The following is a 14,073-nucleotide window of genomic DNA, read 5'->3' as shown; positions in this document are numbered from 1 at the left end:
AGACAGGAGCTAACAGGTGTTGGTGAGGATGCCGAGAAAGGGGAGCCCTTGTGCACGGTTGGTGGGAATGCAAGCTGGCGAAGCCACTCTGGAAAACAGTGTGGAGGGTCCTCAAAACGTTAAAAATAGAACTAGCATGTGATCCAGCGACCCCACTTCTGGGAATACATCCAAAGGAAACAAAACACTCACTCAGACAGATGTCTGCACCCCTATGGCCATAGCAGCACTATTGGAATAACCAAGACATGGGGAAAATTGCACTTGAGAAAAAAGTGTAAATCATGAAATAAAACTGCAGAGGTGTGGAAAACGGAGTACCTATGACTGGCCCACTCTCTCCTTGTCTGTCACACCCTCTTGTAGACTGTTTCAGTATTTGATTTCCCTCTACCTGAATATTGTCACGTCCTTCCAGGGACTACAAGGATGGGCTCCCATACACCTGTCCCCAAGCACATTTCTAAGCACCTCCCCCTTCCTCTGACCATCGACTTCTCGGGGAAGCACGTCCGTACTTTCTCACTCCAGAGCTCCTTGTAGCTCCCTGCAGCCTGAAGCCCGAGAAGGTCACCGGGGACCCTGGCTGCTCAGTGGACGTGGCCAGGCTTCCTGGTGCTGATGACAGTGGCCTCCCTGCCTGCTGTCCTGCGGTCATGGTCCCCTCTCCATGGAGCTCGTCTGCTGCCTCTCCTCCTCTGTGCGGCTCCCCCAGCAGCGTGCCCACCTTGGGGGCCCCTGCAGTCTGGCCCTATCCGTCCCCTTGCCTCGCGCATGTCCACCATGTCCTGCTGCCCATGGTGGTCCAGCCACCCCTCGGCTCATGTGGTGTGTCCCACATGGGTGTTGTCCTCTGTGTCCTGTTGGCAGTTTCTCTGCCCACCTGACTGTCCTCTGTCCCACACTGTTCCATGCTGTCCCTGCTGTCCTTCACAGTCCCAGGCCATCTGCACAGCTGTCCTGTGTCTTGCCCCTGCACCAACCCCTCGTTCAGGCTCTCATGACCTCTCCGTGAGCTTGTCGTCAGGCCCTGGGGGGTACAGGTGGAGGGATCTTGGAGCGAACGGTGGTTGGGTCCTGACCGTCCCTTCCTGACAGCCGTATCTGCGAGCATGTTCCGGCATCCACTTGCTGAATCAGCTTGTCTTTCCCTCTCTCTCACACATACTGTGTCTCCATTTGCTGTAATTCATTCTGCTTGTGACATTCAGACAGTAGCCCTCGAGAAAGCTCGGAGCTTGGAAACTGGGGAAGAAAGAGATGTCTGCGTAGAAAGCCCTTGTCTGAAGGGCTCTGTCAGTACTGCGGAGAGGAGGAGGAATGGCCAATGGGCATCAAATTGGCCGCGTGCGGTCACGGGACGGACAGCAGTGCCTCTCGTGGCCACCTTGGACATGGCCAGTCCCGTGGGGAGGAGGACCTGGTGGCATGTGGGGCTGGCCTGGAGGCCAAGGGACTCTTTGAAAGGACACGGAGGAAAAAGCCCACGACTTGTCACTGCGGAGAGCAATCCAGGAAGCCTGGACAGCCTCAGGGGGTGTGGACGTGACACTGGTCTCAGAGGCACTCCCGCTGCAGAACCACCCCCTGGCCCCTGAGCATCGCTGGGGCCGCCGAGTGTGGATGGGATGTGCGCGTGGAAGTGAGGGTGTTCTGGACTCTGAGTGGTGGAGGAGGGCGGAGATTCTGGAAGACGGGCCCAGGCTTCCACAGGGGCTGCTCAATCCGGAGGTGCGGCTGGAGTTCAGCACCGTGGGCTTTGCGGGGAGAGAGGCGGGTCCTGCGTGTGGGCTGTCGGTAGGGCCAGTGCAGGGCGGACGTGCTCCTGTCCTGGGGGAGGCGATGGGCTGGCAGTGGCCAGGTCCCCCGCTGCGGTGGGGAGGGGGTGTCGACAAGTGCAGCTCCTCACGGGAGGCAGCTCGGGGCCCCAGAAGCACCAGGACCCCTGACAGCGCTGCGTGAGGGACCCTCATGCCCTGGGGGCCCCACCGTCCACGGATGTTCTGGCTTCTCCGCGTCAGCACGTCGCTGCCCTGAGCCCCGTCGTCCTCCAAGCTGCTGCACGACCCCACCTTCCACCTGTCTCCCCGCACCTGCCCTCTTCCTTCCCACCCACCCAGAGGCCTATTTTAGAACAGGTCAGTCCTGACGCCGCCCTGCTGACGTCTTTCTGCTTCTCCTGGCCTTTGGGATGAAGCCCGGGATCGCTGTCCGGGCCTCGAAGGCCTCCGGGGTCCGCGTGCAGAGCAGCTTTCTGTCTGGGTGGGGGCACAGTCCGGGGTTGCGTCTTCTAACGCGGGGCGCGGTCTCCGCAGGCATCCCGTGCGAGTGCAGCCAGCTGAGGAAGGCCATCGGCGAGATGGACAACCAGGTCACCCAGCTGACGACGGAGCTCAAATTCATAAAAAATGGTATGTTCTCAGTGTTCCCCTGCTTCCCCCCACCCGCTAGACGAGGGGCTCCGCCGGCTAGTCCGCCCGCTGTCCGTGGGTCTCGCGTGTGCGCCCCGCACCGAGCGTGTTTACAGAAACGCGAGTGCTCACTTTCCAGCACTGCCCCCCCCCGCAGCTGTCGCCGGCGTGCGCGAGACAGACAGCAAGATCTACCTGCTGGTGAAGGAGGAGAAGAGGTACGTGGACGCACAGCTGTCCTGCCAGGGCCGCGGGGGCACGCTGGGCATGCCCAAGGACGAGGCCGCCAACGGCCTGATGGCCGCCTACATCGCGCAGGCCGGCCTGGCCCGCGTCTTCATCGGCATCAACGACCTGGAGAGAGAGGGCACGTTCGTGTACTCGGACCGCTCCCCCATGCAGACCTTCAACAAGTGGCGCAGCGGCGAGCCCAACAACGCCTACGACGAGGAGGACTGCGTGGAGATGGTGGCCTCGGGCGGCTGGAACGACGTGGCCTGCCACGTCACCATGCACTTCCTGTGCGAGTTCGACAAGGAGCACGTGTGAACGGTGGCCCTGGGGCGACCGGCCCCCGCACCTCGAGGCGGGCGCTGCGGGGGAGAGACCGCGTGTCCGGGCGTGGTTGCGAGGAAGTACCGCGTCTCAGTGCGCGTCTGGTAACCATGGGCTCGTTACGGACTTGCTACTCTGAACCGCTCTCGCCTTTGCCCAACTATGCAATAAAAGCTTGAGCTATGCCGCAGTTGAGTACAGACAATGGTCGTGGGGTCTTCGGTTACTGTCTTCCTGCTAATTTCTGCGTGCAGAACCCACTTTGGCCAATGTTCCTGTAAATTACATTCAAATGTATGTTCCTTTTCACTGTTATTTAGGTAGGGACCATTCTGCTTGCGGAAGTGCAGGTTTCGGGAGAAGGAAACCGAAGTTCTGCGCGGCTGACGTGGGCACGTGCCGTGTCCTCGCGGTGTCTTATCTCTGTGGGCGCTGTCGGCGAGTGACAGTTCCTGCGGATCAGGACTTTCCTTGGGGTTCATAAGTGACAAGCAGTGGTGTTGTGGGCGGGGTGGGGCTCCTCATCCCCGGGGGCCTGTCCACGGGGCAGCTTTCTGCACGGCGGCCGCAGCCTCAGAGCCGCGAGCAAGACCTGATCTGGGAAGTGGTGCACCGTCCCCTCACAAGGGCGCTCTGTTCATGAGGGGTGACCCACCAGGGCCCGTGCGCGCTCGGGAGGGGATGTCACCGGGTGTGGACACCGGGAGGCAAGTCTGGAAGCTGCCGCCACGTCACCTGTGATTCTTCTCCTTTTCGTGCATCAGATTCTCTAGTAAAAACCAAACTTCTTCATGTTTCAAAGAATACAACACATAGGCACATATAAAAGAAATCCAGCCGGGGTTGTGGGGGCAGGAAGGGGGTTGTTGGGGGCAGTTCTTCAGAGGCCACACATGTTGCTCGTGTCTTGTGAGTGAGGCCCTGGCTGCCCGATGTTCCGGAACATGGTTTTAAGGGTGTTTGTGTAGCCGACTGCCGTGGACGACAATAGTGTCTCTGCCTGGGTCACCCCTCTGGACAAAAGGGCAAGTCCGCTTAGAGCCTCCGAGAGCAATGGGCAGGCACAGTCACCGTCCAGCAGGGGGAGGGGCAGCATGCTTCCCGCCTACTCCAGAGGGCTTGGGTTCCCTGAGTTTGAACCCACTTGCTGTACATGTGCGCGTGAGCGCGCGCGCGCGCACACACACACACACAGAGAGTTCCCTCTTCCTCTTCATGTGCCCTGTGGGGACTGGAGCTCAGGATGGGCAGGATGCCAGCTCTGGCTGTAACTGTGGGTGCTAGGGGGATGAAGCAGCAGACCCCTGCTGGAGCCCCAACGGCTGCCCACGGGGGCAGGAAGATGTGGGGCAGCCCGGCACTCCCCATCCATGCCTCGGGCCCCGCCTTTCACCGAACCGATGCCTCCCTCGTGCCCAGGGGCAGGTCCAGTCCGTGGGGGCCTGCGGCTGTGGTTGGGCAGTGCCCGGCAGGGAGGGCCCCGAGCTGAGCGGGCACAGCCTCACGGCATTGCCCTGCCCTTGCAATGACCTTCCAGCACCCCGCACAGAGTCCCTGCTCTTTTGGTGTCAGGGAGGGTCAGAGGCGTGCACCTGCCTTCCCGAGGGCTCTTCTGGCTCCTGTGCAGTCCTGGGGGAGCCCTGGCCCCCTGGGGGTCTCCCTTCCCTCACTTGGAGGCGAGGGGGGTAGAAGGGCAACACCATTGTGCTCTCCTGTCCCCCCAGCTCTGAGAGGGGGGAGGGAGCTCCTCCGGGCCAGCCCCTCCTGTCGCCTCCTGCTGTCAGCTGTCCCCTGAGCAGACACAGCGCCTTTGTGCCGGCTTGCGCTCCTGTCCGGGACTAGGGTTGTTCGAAAGCAAATCTGATGGGGGATCAACAACTGGGCACCAGGTCAGACCATTGCCGCTTATTTAATTCCCCGACCACGGAAGAAGGGGCCTGTTGTGCAGAGCGCACAGTCTGATCCGCAAGGCAGGGGTGAGGCGGCCTGCTTGGGGAGAGAGCCGGGCTCATGGGGTGCCGCACCGAGGCGTGACCGCGGAGCTGGCGCGCTTGATTTCTTCGGAGCGCTGCGGCGGAAGCGTGGGCAGAGCCGGAGGCGCGGAGCCGGGCTGCCCCCCCTCCCCCGCCGGGGCCGCGGACGCGCGGGTCCACACTGCCATCTAGCGGCGGGAGGAGGACGCGCGTCTGCAGCAAGGACGTGGGGAGTCGGTGCGTCGCAGATGCTGAAGGATTCTTGAGGATGGGGGTGTGTGCGGTGTGCGCGTGCGTGTGCATGTGCGTGTGGGGGAGGGGTGCGGGGAGCAGTTAGAGGCAGGGGGAGAGATACTGCAGAACAAAGGACAGGCAGGCAGGGAGGGAAAGAAGGAGGGGCTCTGGCTCCCAGACCCAGGTGTGCGTGCCCTTCAGAAAACCCTCAGCCTTGTGATTCCTCCTCCTCCTCGGCGTGGCGGCCATTGAGAGCCACAGACAAAAGCCAGGCAGGGGCAGAACCCGTGCTGCTGGGTGGCAGAGGAAGAGAAGCTCTAGGAAGGGGATGTGATTAATCTCCAGTCTCAGTGTCCCCGTCCAAAGCTTGGTCCAGGCCAGATAGGGAAGAGGACACAGGGGTGGCAGGCTCGGGTCCTTGACAGGTGTCGAGACTGTGCATCATTCTTCTCCCCAGGGCAGCACTGTGTCCTGTTCCTGCCTCACTCAGACTTGAGCAATGGCTCTCGCTGTCTGCCCGTGCTAGCTGGCTACCTCTGGGGACTGTTTGGACAGTGTGCCCACCTTGCTTCCTTGGGGGACTTGGTGGCAGGTGAGGACCGAGGGACAGTCACCAGGCACAACCCACTTAATCCAGCATATCCGAACCAAGGGTGGGAGGTATTTATTAGCCGTAAGCAAGAAAATCTGAGTCTGACTAATTTAAGCGGAACGGAGATTTGTTGAAAGGTTTTTGGGAGTTCACAGGAATTTTGAAAAGACTGGAGAGCCACTGGGGGCCATGTGGAAGGGAACAGAGCCCATAAATCATGCTGCAGATGGGCCTGCTGGGTCCCTCGGCTGCTGCCAGCTGCCGCCGCTCTTGCCATATAAGCTGGCTTGTAGCCACTGCGTTGGTTCCTCACTGGCTCACTTCCAGAGTCTGGAGGGGCAGGTCTGTTTGGGTACGTAGTGTTCTGGGGTCATTTTGTGCATCTGCACAGGTTGTGCACTGCACAAATCCAGAGGCACCATTTCAGAGAACTCCCACACATGGGGGCTGGTGTGTGTCTGTGCCCGAGCTGTAAAGGAGGCTGGGAAAGCACACAGATTTCAGTGTCTCTGGTGGGAGGAGTGCTGCTTTCCAAGGACGAGCATGTACTGAACATACTGTACCAGGTAGTCTTTGCTGCGTAATGACCCACCCAAAGCTTAGTGATGTCAAACAGTAACCATGTTTTTACCCATTGATTCTAGGGGTCGGCAATTCGGGCTGGGACCAGCTGGGCGGTTCTTCTGGTCAGGGCTGGGCTCATGTGTCTCCTGACAGCTGCTGGAGGGGTGGGGGTGGCTGGTCTGGGACGCCTCGGCTGGGAGGCTGTGATTCTCATCCTCAAGTGACCAGCCTGAGTGTGTTCACAACGTGGCAGTTCCAAAAAGCAAGAGTGGGCACACAAGGGCTCCTGAGGCCTAAGCATGGAGGAGGAACACGGCTCTGTCGCCTTCTATGGCTAAGTAAGTCCTACGGCGAGTCCAGGTTCAAGGGGCCACCGTGTGGTGTGAGAAGCAAGGGGATGTGGGGGACTGTGGCCACGTGTGCAATCTGCCACCCGCAGGAAAAATGAGTACAGAGGTCCATCCTGGCAGGACGGTGGGAGAAGGACGGACATTGCAGGTGGTCAGCCCGGGGTTTGGCGTGTATTGAACAGGAGGGAGCAGCACCTGAGAGGACCGGCAAACTGCGGGCTGGATCCATTCCTTTCCTCTGTCCCTGCAGGTGCAGCAGGAGGTTGGATCTGTCCCTTTCTCTCTGTCCTTGCAGGTGCGGCAGGAGGCTGGATCTGTCCCTTTCTCTCTGTCCCTGCAGGTGCGGCAGGCACTGTGAGCCGGGGCGGGTCCTGCAGCTCACACATCTCATCAGGGAGGAGGTTGGGGCACAAGGTGCGTTGCAAAGGCAGAAGTTTCTAGCATTGCCTTGGGGCCCAGATTCAACGGGCTGCTCCTGGCGGTGGTGTCCTGGCGTGCCTGTCAGGCCATGCTGGTGGGGCCGTACCAGCCCGGCGACCCCGAGGGGCATCCCACCTGCTTTCATCCACTGGCACAGATGGCACGGAGGCAGCACGTGATGCGGGGTGAGCCCGTGTCTCCAGTCTCCGTTCTCGCTGCCTCTGGGCCACCCTCATCCCAAGCGGTTCTCACCCGTCACCCCCCCAGCAGCCTCCCTTGCCGGGATCAGCCATCCACTGTGTGTAACAAAAGACCCTGCACTTCAGCAGCTCATACGTACCTTCTTGCACGGTTTCTGTGGCTCGGGAACGTGGGAGCTGCTGAGCTAGCTGGGTCGTTCTGGCCCTGGGCTTCTCTTTGGGCTGCAGTCAAGGTGCTCGCGGGCGGCTCTCAACTCCAGCCTCTGGGTAACGGATCTGCTGTCGCCCCCTCCCATGGCCCTGACAGGCTCCTCTCTGGCTCGGGGCTGCTGCTCCGGGACCACCACTCTGCTCACTCTCGTTTTCCTCCTCCCTCGGCAGAGCCGTCTGGAAGCATGTGCACAATGGTGGAAGGGCTCTGTTTCCGCACTGCCGCTGGTGGCATCAAGCATGTGAAATTTAGTGAGACAGGACGTAAATTTTAAATTTCATTTAACTTTTATTAAATTAATTTAAATTTTATTTTTATTATTTTTTAAATTTATTTGAGAGAGTGCGAGAGAGAGAGCAGAAGCAAGGAGATTGGCAGCAGGAGAGGGAGAAGCAGACTCCTCGCTGAGCAGGGAGGCCGGCATGGGGCTCGAACCCAGGACCCTGGGATCATGACCTGAGCGGAAGGCAGACGATTCACCGACTGAGCCACCCAGGTGCCCCTTAACTTACATTTTACATATGATTTTAAGTAGCTAGTGGCTGGACGGTGCGGCTTGCAGAAACTTGTTCTCCAGGTGTGGCCCCGACCTGCTGCCCTGTGTTGCCTTGCGTTAGAGGTCCGGACGCCCAGCCCCTCTCAGATCTGCAGTTGGAACCCACGTGGCCGCAGGCTATCCCGTGGCTCCGAGGCACATCAGACTTGGGGAGCTGGGCTCCAGGTGCGGACAGGTGGGTCGGGCAGCCTTTGCTAGCCCCTGAGCCTCCCTCTGGGCTGTTCTCTGTGCCGGGGCCTAGACTCGGGTCACGGGTGAAGGACACATCAGAACCGGGTCACGGGGTCACATCTGCTTATTTAATAAGTGCCACCTGCTAGGTACCAAGGCACAGATGTGGCTTGTGCTCTCAGGAATTCCCTCTGCAAGGGTACACACGTGTCAGCACGGACCTGAGGACGTGGGCAGCAGCCAGAGGCCCGCGAGCTTCCTGGAGGTGGCGTGGTTTCATCACGGAGGCTGGGGTGCAGGAGGGGAGGAGGGCAGGCCAATCCTGGTGAAGAAACTAAGCACGGTGGCAGCTCCCACATGGCACTAGCCGCCCCCCAGGTCCCCGAGGCCACGTGCTTGGGGCCACCTGGATGCTCTGAGCTCCCGCTCCCGCTCAGCCCCTCCTGACGCAAGGACCTTGGATAAATCTCCTACCTCCTGAGCCTCAGTTTCTCTGTCTGTGGACCAGGACACGACCGCTCTGCAGGGTGGGGGCGATGCCATCAGCTATGCACCACGCATGTCGGGGCCACTGCCCTGTTCCTGCCTCACCGAGCACTCTTCCTCTAGGCCGTGGGCTCCGAGGGCGGGGACCCACGTCTGCTGCCGCCATGGGGAGTAGCACGTCTTATCAAGGTCCACGGAGCCCGGGGTGCCTGGGTGGCTCAGTCGTTAAGCGTCTGCCTTCGGCTCAGGGCGTGATCCCTGTGTTCTGGGATCGAGCCCCACATTGGGCTCCTCTGCTCGGAGCCTGTTTCTTCCTCTCCTACTCCCCCTGCTTGTGTTCCCTCTCTCACTGGCTGTCTCTCTCTGTGAAATAAATAAGATCTTAAAAAAAAAAAAAAGGTCCACGGAGCCCCTTAAATCACGGGTGCACCTGCATCGTCGTGGGGCTGAGGGCCCATCCCTCTGTCGAGTCCCCCAGAGGTCGTCTTCTCTAGAACGGTGCGGGGTGCGCAGAGCTATGTATTTGCGGGAGGCTCCCAGACAGGAGACTGGGCGGACGGCTGGAGGGGGGTGGGGATTTCGGGCCCGGCCCGGGGATGGTGGTGGCTAGCTTTGTGGGAGGGGTCGGGCCCGGCTCTGGGCCCCCTACAAGGCTTGCAGACTCCACCGTGCAGCGCCCTCTCCCCGCAGCCCTTGTGACATCACAGAGGCACGGCCAGTCTCCAGCAAGTTCTGTCTTGGTGGGGGAGGCCCTTAGAGACTCTCTCCTGGCTGGCACGCAAGCAGCATGGGAGCTCGGCTGGCTCGTGCGGAGCAAGAAATCCAGTCCTGAACACGGAACTGCGGGTTCCTGGGTGAGGCCGCGGTGCCGCTGATACATAGTTTCCTATTTTAAAGCATCCTTGCCAGAAGCACGGTGGCGGACAGACTCGGAGCGCGATGAGCGTCTGACAGCGCGGACAGGTGAGGACGGGGCCCAGCGGCGACTGCGGGGCGGGCGTGGGGCGGGGACGCCGGTGGTGTTTCCAGAGTCCACACCCGGGGAGGAGCCGGGCTGGGCCCTGCTCCCCACTCCTGCTCCTCCACCCCACTCTGTGAGTCGTGTGACTTTGTCTTCACCCAGACGCGGCAGAGCGAGGCCTGGGGGTGCAGTGAGCTTGTGTCCGGCAGCAGGGCCGCCCTCACAGCCAGGCCTGCGCGCGTGTGACCGCTTGCGGCCTGCGGCCTGCCGGCCTCACACCAGGCGCTACCGAAACTCCGTCTGGGTTTGTCCCGAATGTGAATAAACTTCTTTTATCTCATGAAAACCTCGTACTTTTGGCCGAAGACTTCACCAGGAGTCCCCACCGGTGATGGCAGGTCACCAAGGGTCGCAGAGGGCCTGCTCCCACGGGACTCCTACGGGCAGAGCTTGGCCTGCTGGTCAACCCTCCCGCAGTCCTGCACACGCTCTGCGTGTCTTTTCTTATTTGAAGGCAAATCCCAAAGGGAAAAAGAAAGCTTGAACGACCCTTGAGTGTATAAAATCTCAAGATTACACTTTTTCCACGAGGAAGAGCACGATCGCCCCCTCTCACTGGGAAAGCCAGCCTCGGGCTCCTCATTGCTGACGAATCCGGGCGATTTTCAGTAAAAGCTGTGGCACATTGATGGCTTGCCCCCCTCGGAGGGGATCCTGTTCCCTTGCAAAGAACTGTTGACAAATTCACTTAAACGCACAGACCTGGAAGTAGACGCCACAGGTGGTGCGGGCAGAGGTGGCCTTTGGGTGAGGGAGGTCAGGTGCGGCGGCGCCCTCCCTCCCTCCACGGAGACCTGGGCTCCCCCGCGGATACGAACCGCAGAACACAGCTGACCGCAGGGAGATGGGCAGCGTGTGGGGAGCCCACGCCACCAGAGTCGCCGAGCTGTGAACCCCCACCGCCAGGCAGGCGACCCGCTTCCCCGTAGCCCGCGAGGGTCCTATGGAGCCCAGGCTGTTGGGTTTGTGGTCAGTGTCCCGGAACCCGCATGGGAGGGGTCCCCTCTTCTCTTTGGCACATTTAAAAAAAGTATTTATTTTTAAATTTTAATTCCAGTAAAGTCAACATGCAGTGTTGTATTAGTTTCAGGTGTACAATGTAGTGACTCAGCCCTTCGTACATCACCCGCTGCTCCCCATCACCTGTTTCCCCCTCCCCCACCCTGCCTCTGGCGACGTCAGTGTGTTCTCTGTGGTGAACAGTCTGTTTCTTGCTTTTCCTCTCTCTCTTTTTCCCCTTTGCTCGTTTGTATTGTTTCTTAAATTCCGCGTGAGTGAGATCATATGGTATTTGTCCTGCTCTGACCGACTTATTTCACTCAGCATTGCACGCTCTAGGCCTATCCATGTCGTTGCAAATGGCAAGATTTCATCCTTTTTTTGGGGAGAGTAATAGTCCATTATGTTACACACCACATCTTCTTTATTCATTCATGAGTCGATGGGCGCGTGGGCCGCTTCCGTACCTCGGCTATCGCACACATCCTGGTTTGAACGAGGGTGTCTGTATTGCGGGTAAATACCCCGCAGTGTGAGAGCTGGCTCATACGGTAGTTCTGTTTTCTTTCTCACAGTTTTTCCAGGGGTGGAGACACTTCTCATAGGATGGCCTTTGAGACTGTCTGGAGAACACATATAATAAAGTATGTAGCTCCCAGGGAAACAGTGAAGACAGGGCTGTTTTCTTCATAGTTAATAAAGGGCTGGGACTGTGACTTCACCCCAAGTTTTGTTTGAAACACGTCCCCTCCCCTTTCGTTGCTGTGTGGTGCTGGGCAAGCTCTCTGCCTCTCTGGGCTTCTCTGCAACGGGCAGGATCACAGGTAACTCTCTGGCTGGCGTGAGGAAGGCAGGGGAACAGGTGTGAAGATGTGGGTTGGGGCTGAAGACATCCATCGTCTTCCGAGCGCCCGTCTCACGCTTTCAGGCGTATTTTATGGAAAGCGTGGCAGGAACCCAACTGCAGCCAGACCCAGACCTTTCGTGGAGGTGCTGTCTTGGCAGACAAGCCTCCAGCCGACCAGGGAGGGTGCTGCTTGGGCTCGACCCGCTGGGAGGCCAGGGCAGCCTCAGAGCGGTGAGCCGGGCGTTTGCAGGGTTAGGGGCTGGGTTCTCCCAGACAGACAGTTCGGCCTGGGGTTCCTAGCGGCTCCAGAGAGGGTCCCAGGTGCACCTCTGTGTGTCCCTTAAAACGGCCACAGCTGATGCCGCCACAGCCTCTGGCCTCAAGGATCCGATGGGCTTTGTCGTCTCTCCCAGAAGCTGAAATGCTGCTTCTCTCTCAAAGAGCGCCCCAACTCTTTGGTGACAGTAGCCTGTCTCCGTTGCTCAGTTCGAGTGAGCGGATACGGGTTTGTGTGAGTGCCGGGGCACACGTTCTCAGCGCCTTACCACGGATTCGTTACCTTACGCTCTGTAGGTCAGAAGTCCAGCTGGGCTCGGCTGACTTCTCTGCTTGGGTTTCTGCGGTCGACGTCCCGCCCAGCCGGCCGGGCCTCACTCTCAGGCGGCTCCGGGGAGGGGGCGGCAGAACCCGCTTCCGTGGTTGTAGGACCGAGGTTCCTGCTTCCTTGCTGGTGTGAGATGGTCCTTGCCCACGGGCCTTCGCGACGGTGTGCAGGGACCTCTCTCTCGGACATGATTCAAACCTTTGATTCTTTCTGACTTCTTTCTGCCTGTGGTTCTTACGCTTCCAGCCAGAGCAAGGTCCCTGCTTTGATGGTCTCATGTGAGCAGACGGGACCCACCTGGATTATCCAGAATTACCTCCCTGTCTTGGGATCTGTAAACATAATCACATCTGCAAATTTCCCCTTTGTGTGTGAAGTCACATGGTCACGGGGTCCTGCACTGGTGATAGGTCGCTGAAGAGTTCTAAGACCATGATCGAACATTGACCGTTGTGTCTAAATTAATAAAAAGGGATATTAACACAATGGTGCTCCCCTGCAATGTGCACCATTGGCTAGAATCTTCTCCAGCAATGGAACGCTCTCTTCTGTGCTGTCAGTGCAAAAGCTATCAGCCACACCTGGCTTCTGAGCACACAAAATGTGGCTGGTGTCACCAAGAAACTGAGTTTTATATTTCATTGGATTTAAATTTGCATACGTGTGACAGATGGTTCCCATCTTGGTGCAACCATAGAACACCCGACCGGTGTTCTGCCTTTTGCACGCTTAGGACCGAGTACTGATGGTCTCTGCTGCTGCCAGGCCTGACCTCTGTGCACAGTATGGGGAGGGGTGTGCACAGCAGTAGAGGAAACTGCTGCTGAATTTCACCCGCACCCACCCCTCCTCTGCTATTTCCGTGAAACTGTATAGGGGGTTTCACGCCTCTTGCAGATCTGTCTCTTGTGGTGCCTCTGCGGAGTGTTACAAAGGTCTCTTTGTTTTCCCTTTATCTCCGCAAAACACACTGTAAGCAGGAGCAGGGGCTCAGCCACAAACGGAGCTTTAGCGAGAGAGGGATGAAGTGTCTAAGTCACCATGTCTCGGGGGCAGCCGTGCAGGTCCCTTGACAGCACCCCAGCTCTGGGTGAGCTCGCCGGCCGGGGTGGGGGGGCGGGGGGAGGCCAGGGCGTGGGGGCGGGGGGAGGCCGAGGAAGGAGCCCACGGAGAAATCCCTGCCCCAAACCGAATTCACTTCTGCCAGTGAAAACAGATGTGTCCAAACCCTAGGGTTCATTTGGAAAAATGGACATGGGCCCCAAAAACCTCGTCTTGCGGTGCTTTTCAACGAATGCACGTGCATTTTAAGGAGCTTGAGGAAAGCGTGTTCATGCAGTCTGAGGAGCAGGCGGTCTGGCCTCCCCCTGCGTGCTGCCCCCACAGAGGCCGGAGCTGGACAGGTCCTGCTGCGCGGCAGCCTGGGCCACGGAGGGCACTGTGACCCCGACGAAGGCTTTCTCGAGAGGAGCTTCTCAGGTGTTTATTTGCCAAATGGAAACACTCATTTGCAGAAGGGAGTGTTTGTTTGTTTTTAAGAAGTGCCGAAATGATTGATTGTCTACATTTGAGTGTCAGGATTCAGAGGGTGGGAGCACGAAAAACCCGGCATTGAGACCAATCCCTTGGAAAACGTGCAAAATGCCTGTCTGGTAGTGAAGAGAAGGGCCATATGCACCCCAATGTTCATAGCAGCAATGTCCACAATAGCTAAATCGTGGAAGGAGCCGAGATGCCCTTCAACAGATGACTGGATTAAGAAGTTGTGGTCCATATATACAATGGAATATTACTCAGCTATCAGAAAGAACGAGTTCTCAACATTTGCTGCAACATGGACGGCACTGGAGGAGATTATGCTAAGTGAAATAAGTCAAGC

At 58.8% G+C, this 14,073-nt stretch overlaps 1 protein-coding gene across 4 annotated transcripts in view; it reads left to right on the top strand.

The window, feature by feature from the left end:
- LOC113269382 (collectin-11) overlaps positions 1-14,073 on the top strand; it is a 70,465-nt gene that overhangs the window by 34,314 nt on the left and 22,078 nt on the right. For 3 of the 4 annotated variants that reach the window (XM_057309369.1, XM_044390082.3, XM_044390088.3), the window contains 2 exons: positions 2,316-2,411; positions 2,569-3,171. In XM_057309369.1, coding sequence (XP_057165352.1) covers positions 2,316-2,411; positions 2,569-2,960 — 488 coding nt within the window. In that variant the 3' untranslated portion in view covers positions 2,961-3,171. Of the gene's footprint in view, positions 1-2,315; positions 2,412-2,568; positions 3,172-9,620; positions 9,687-14,073 lie in introns of those variants that run through there. The other variant, XM_057309368.1, reaches the window with a different exon arrangement.

Source organism: Ursus arctos, unplaced genomic scaffold (genome assembly GCF_023065955.2).
Source record: "Ursus arctos isolate Adak ecotype North America unplaced genomic scaffold, UrsArc2.0 scaffold_8, whole genome shotgun sequence".
Taxonomy (NCBI): domain Eukaryota; kingdom Metazoa; phylum Chordata; class Mammalia; order Carnivora; family Ursidae; genus Ursus; species Ursus arctos.
This window is presented reverse-complemented; position numbering and strand designations above follow the sequence as displayed.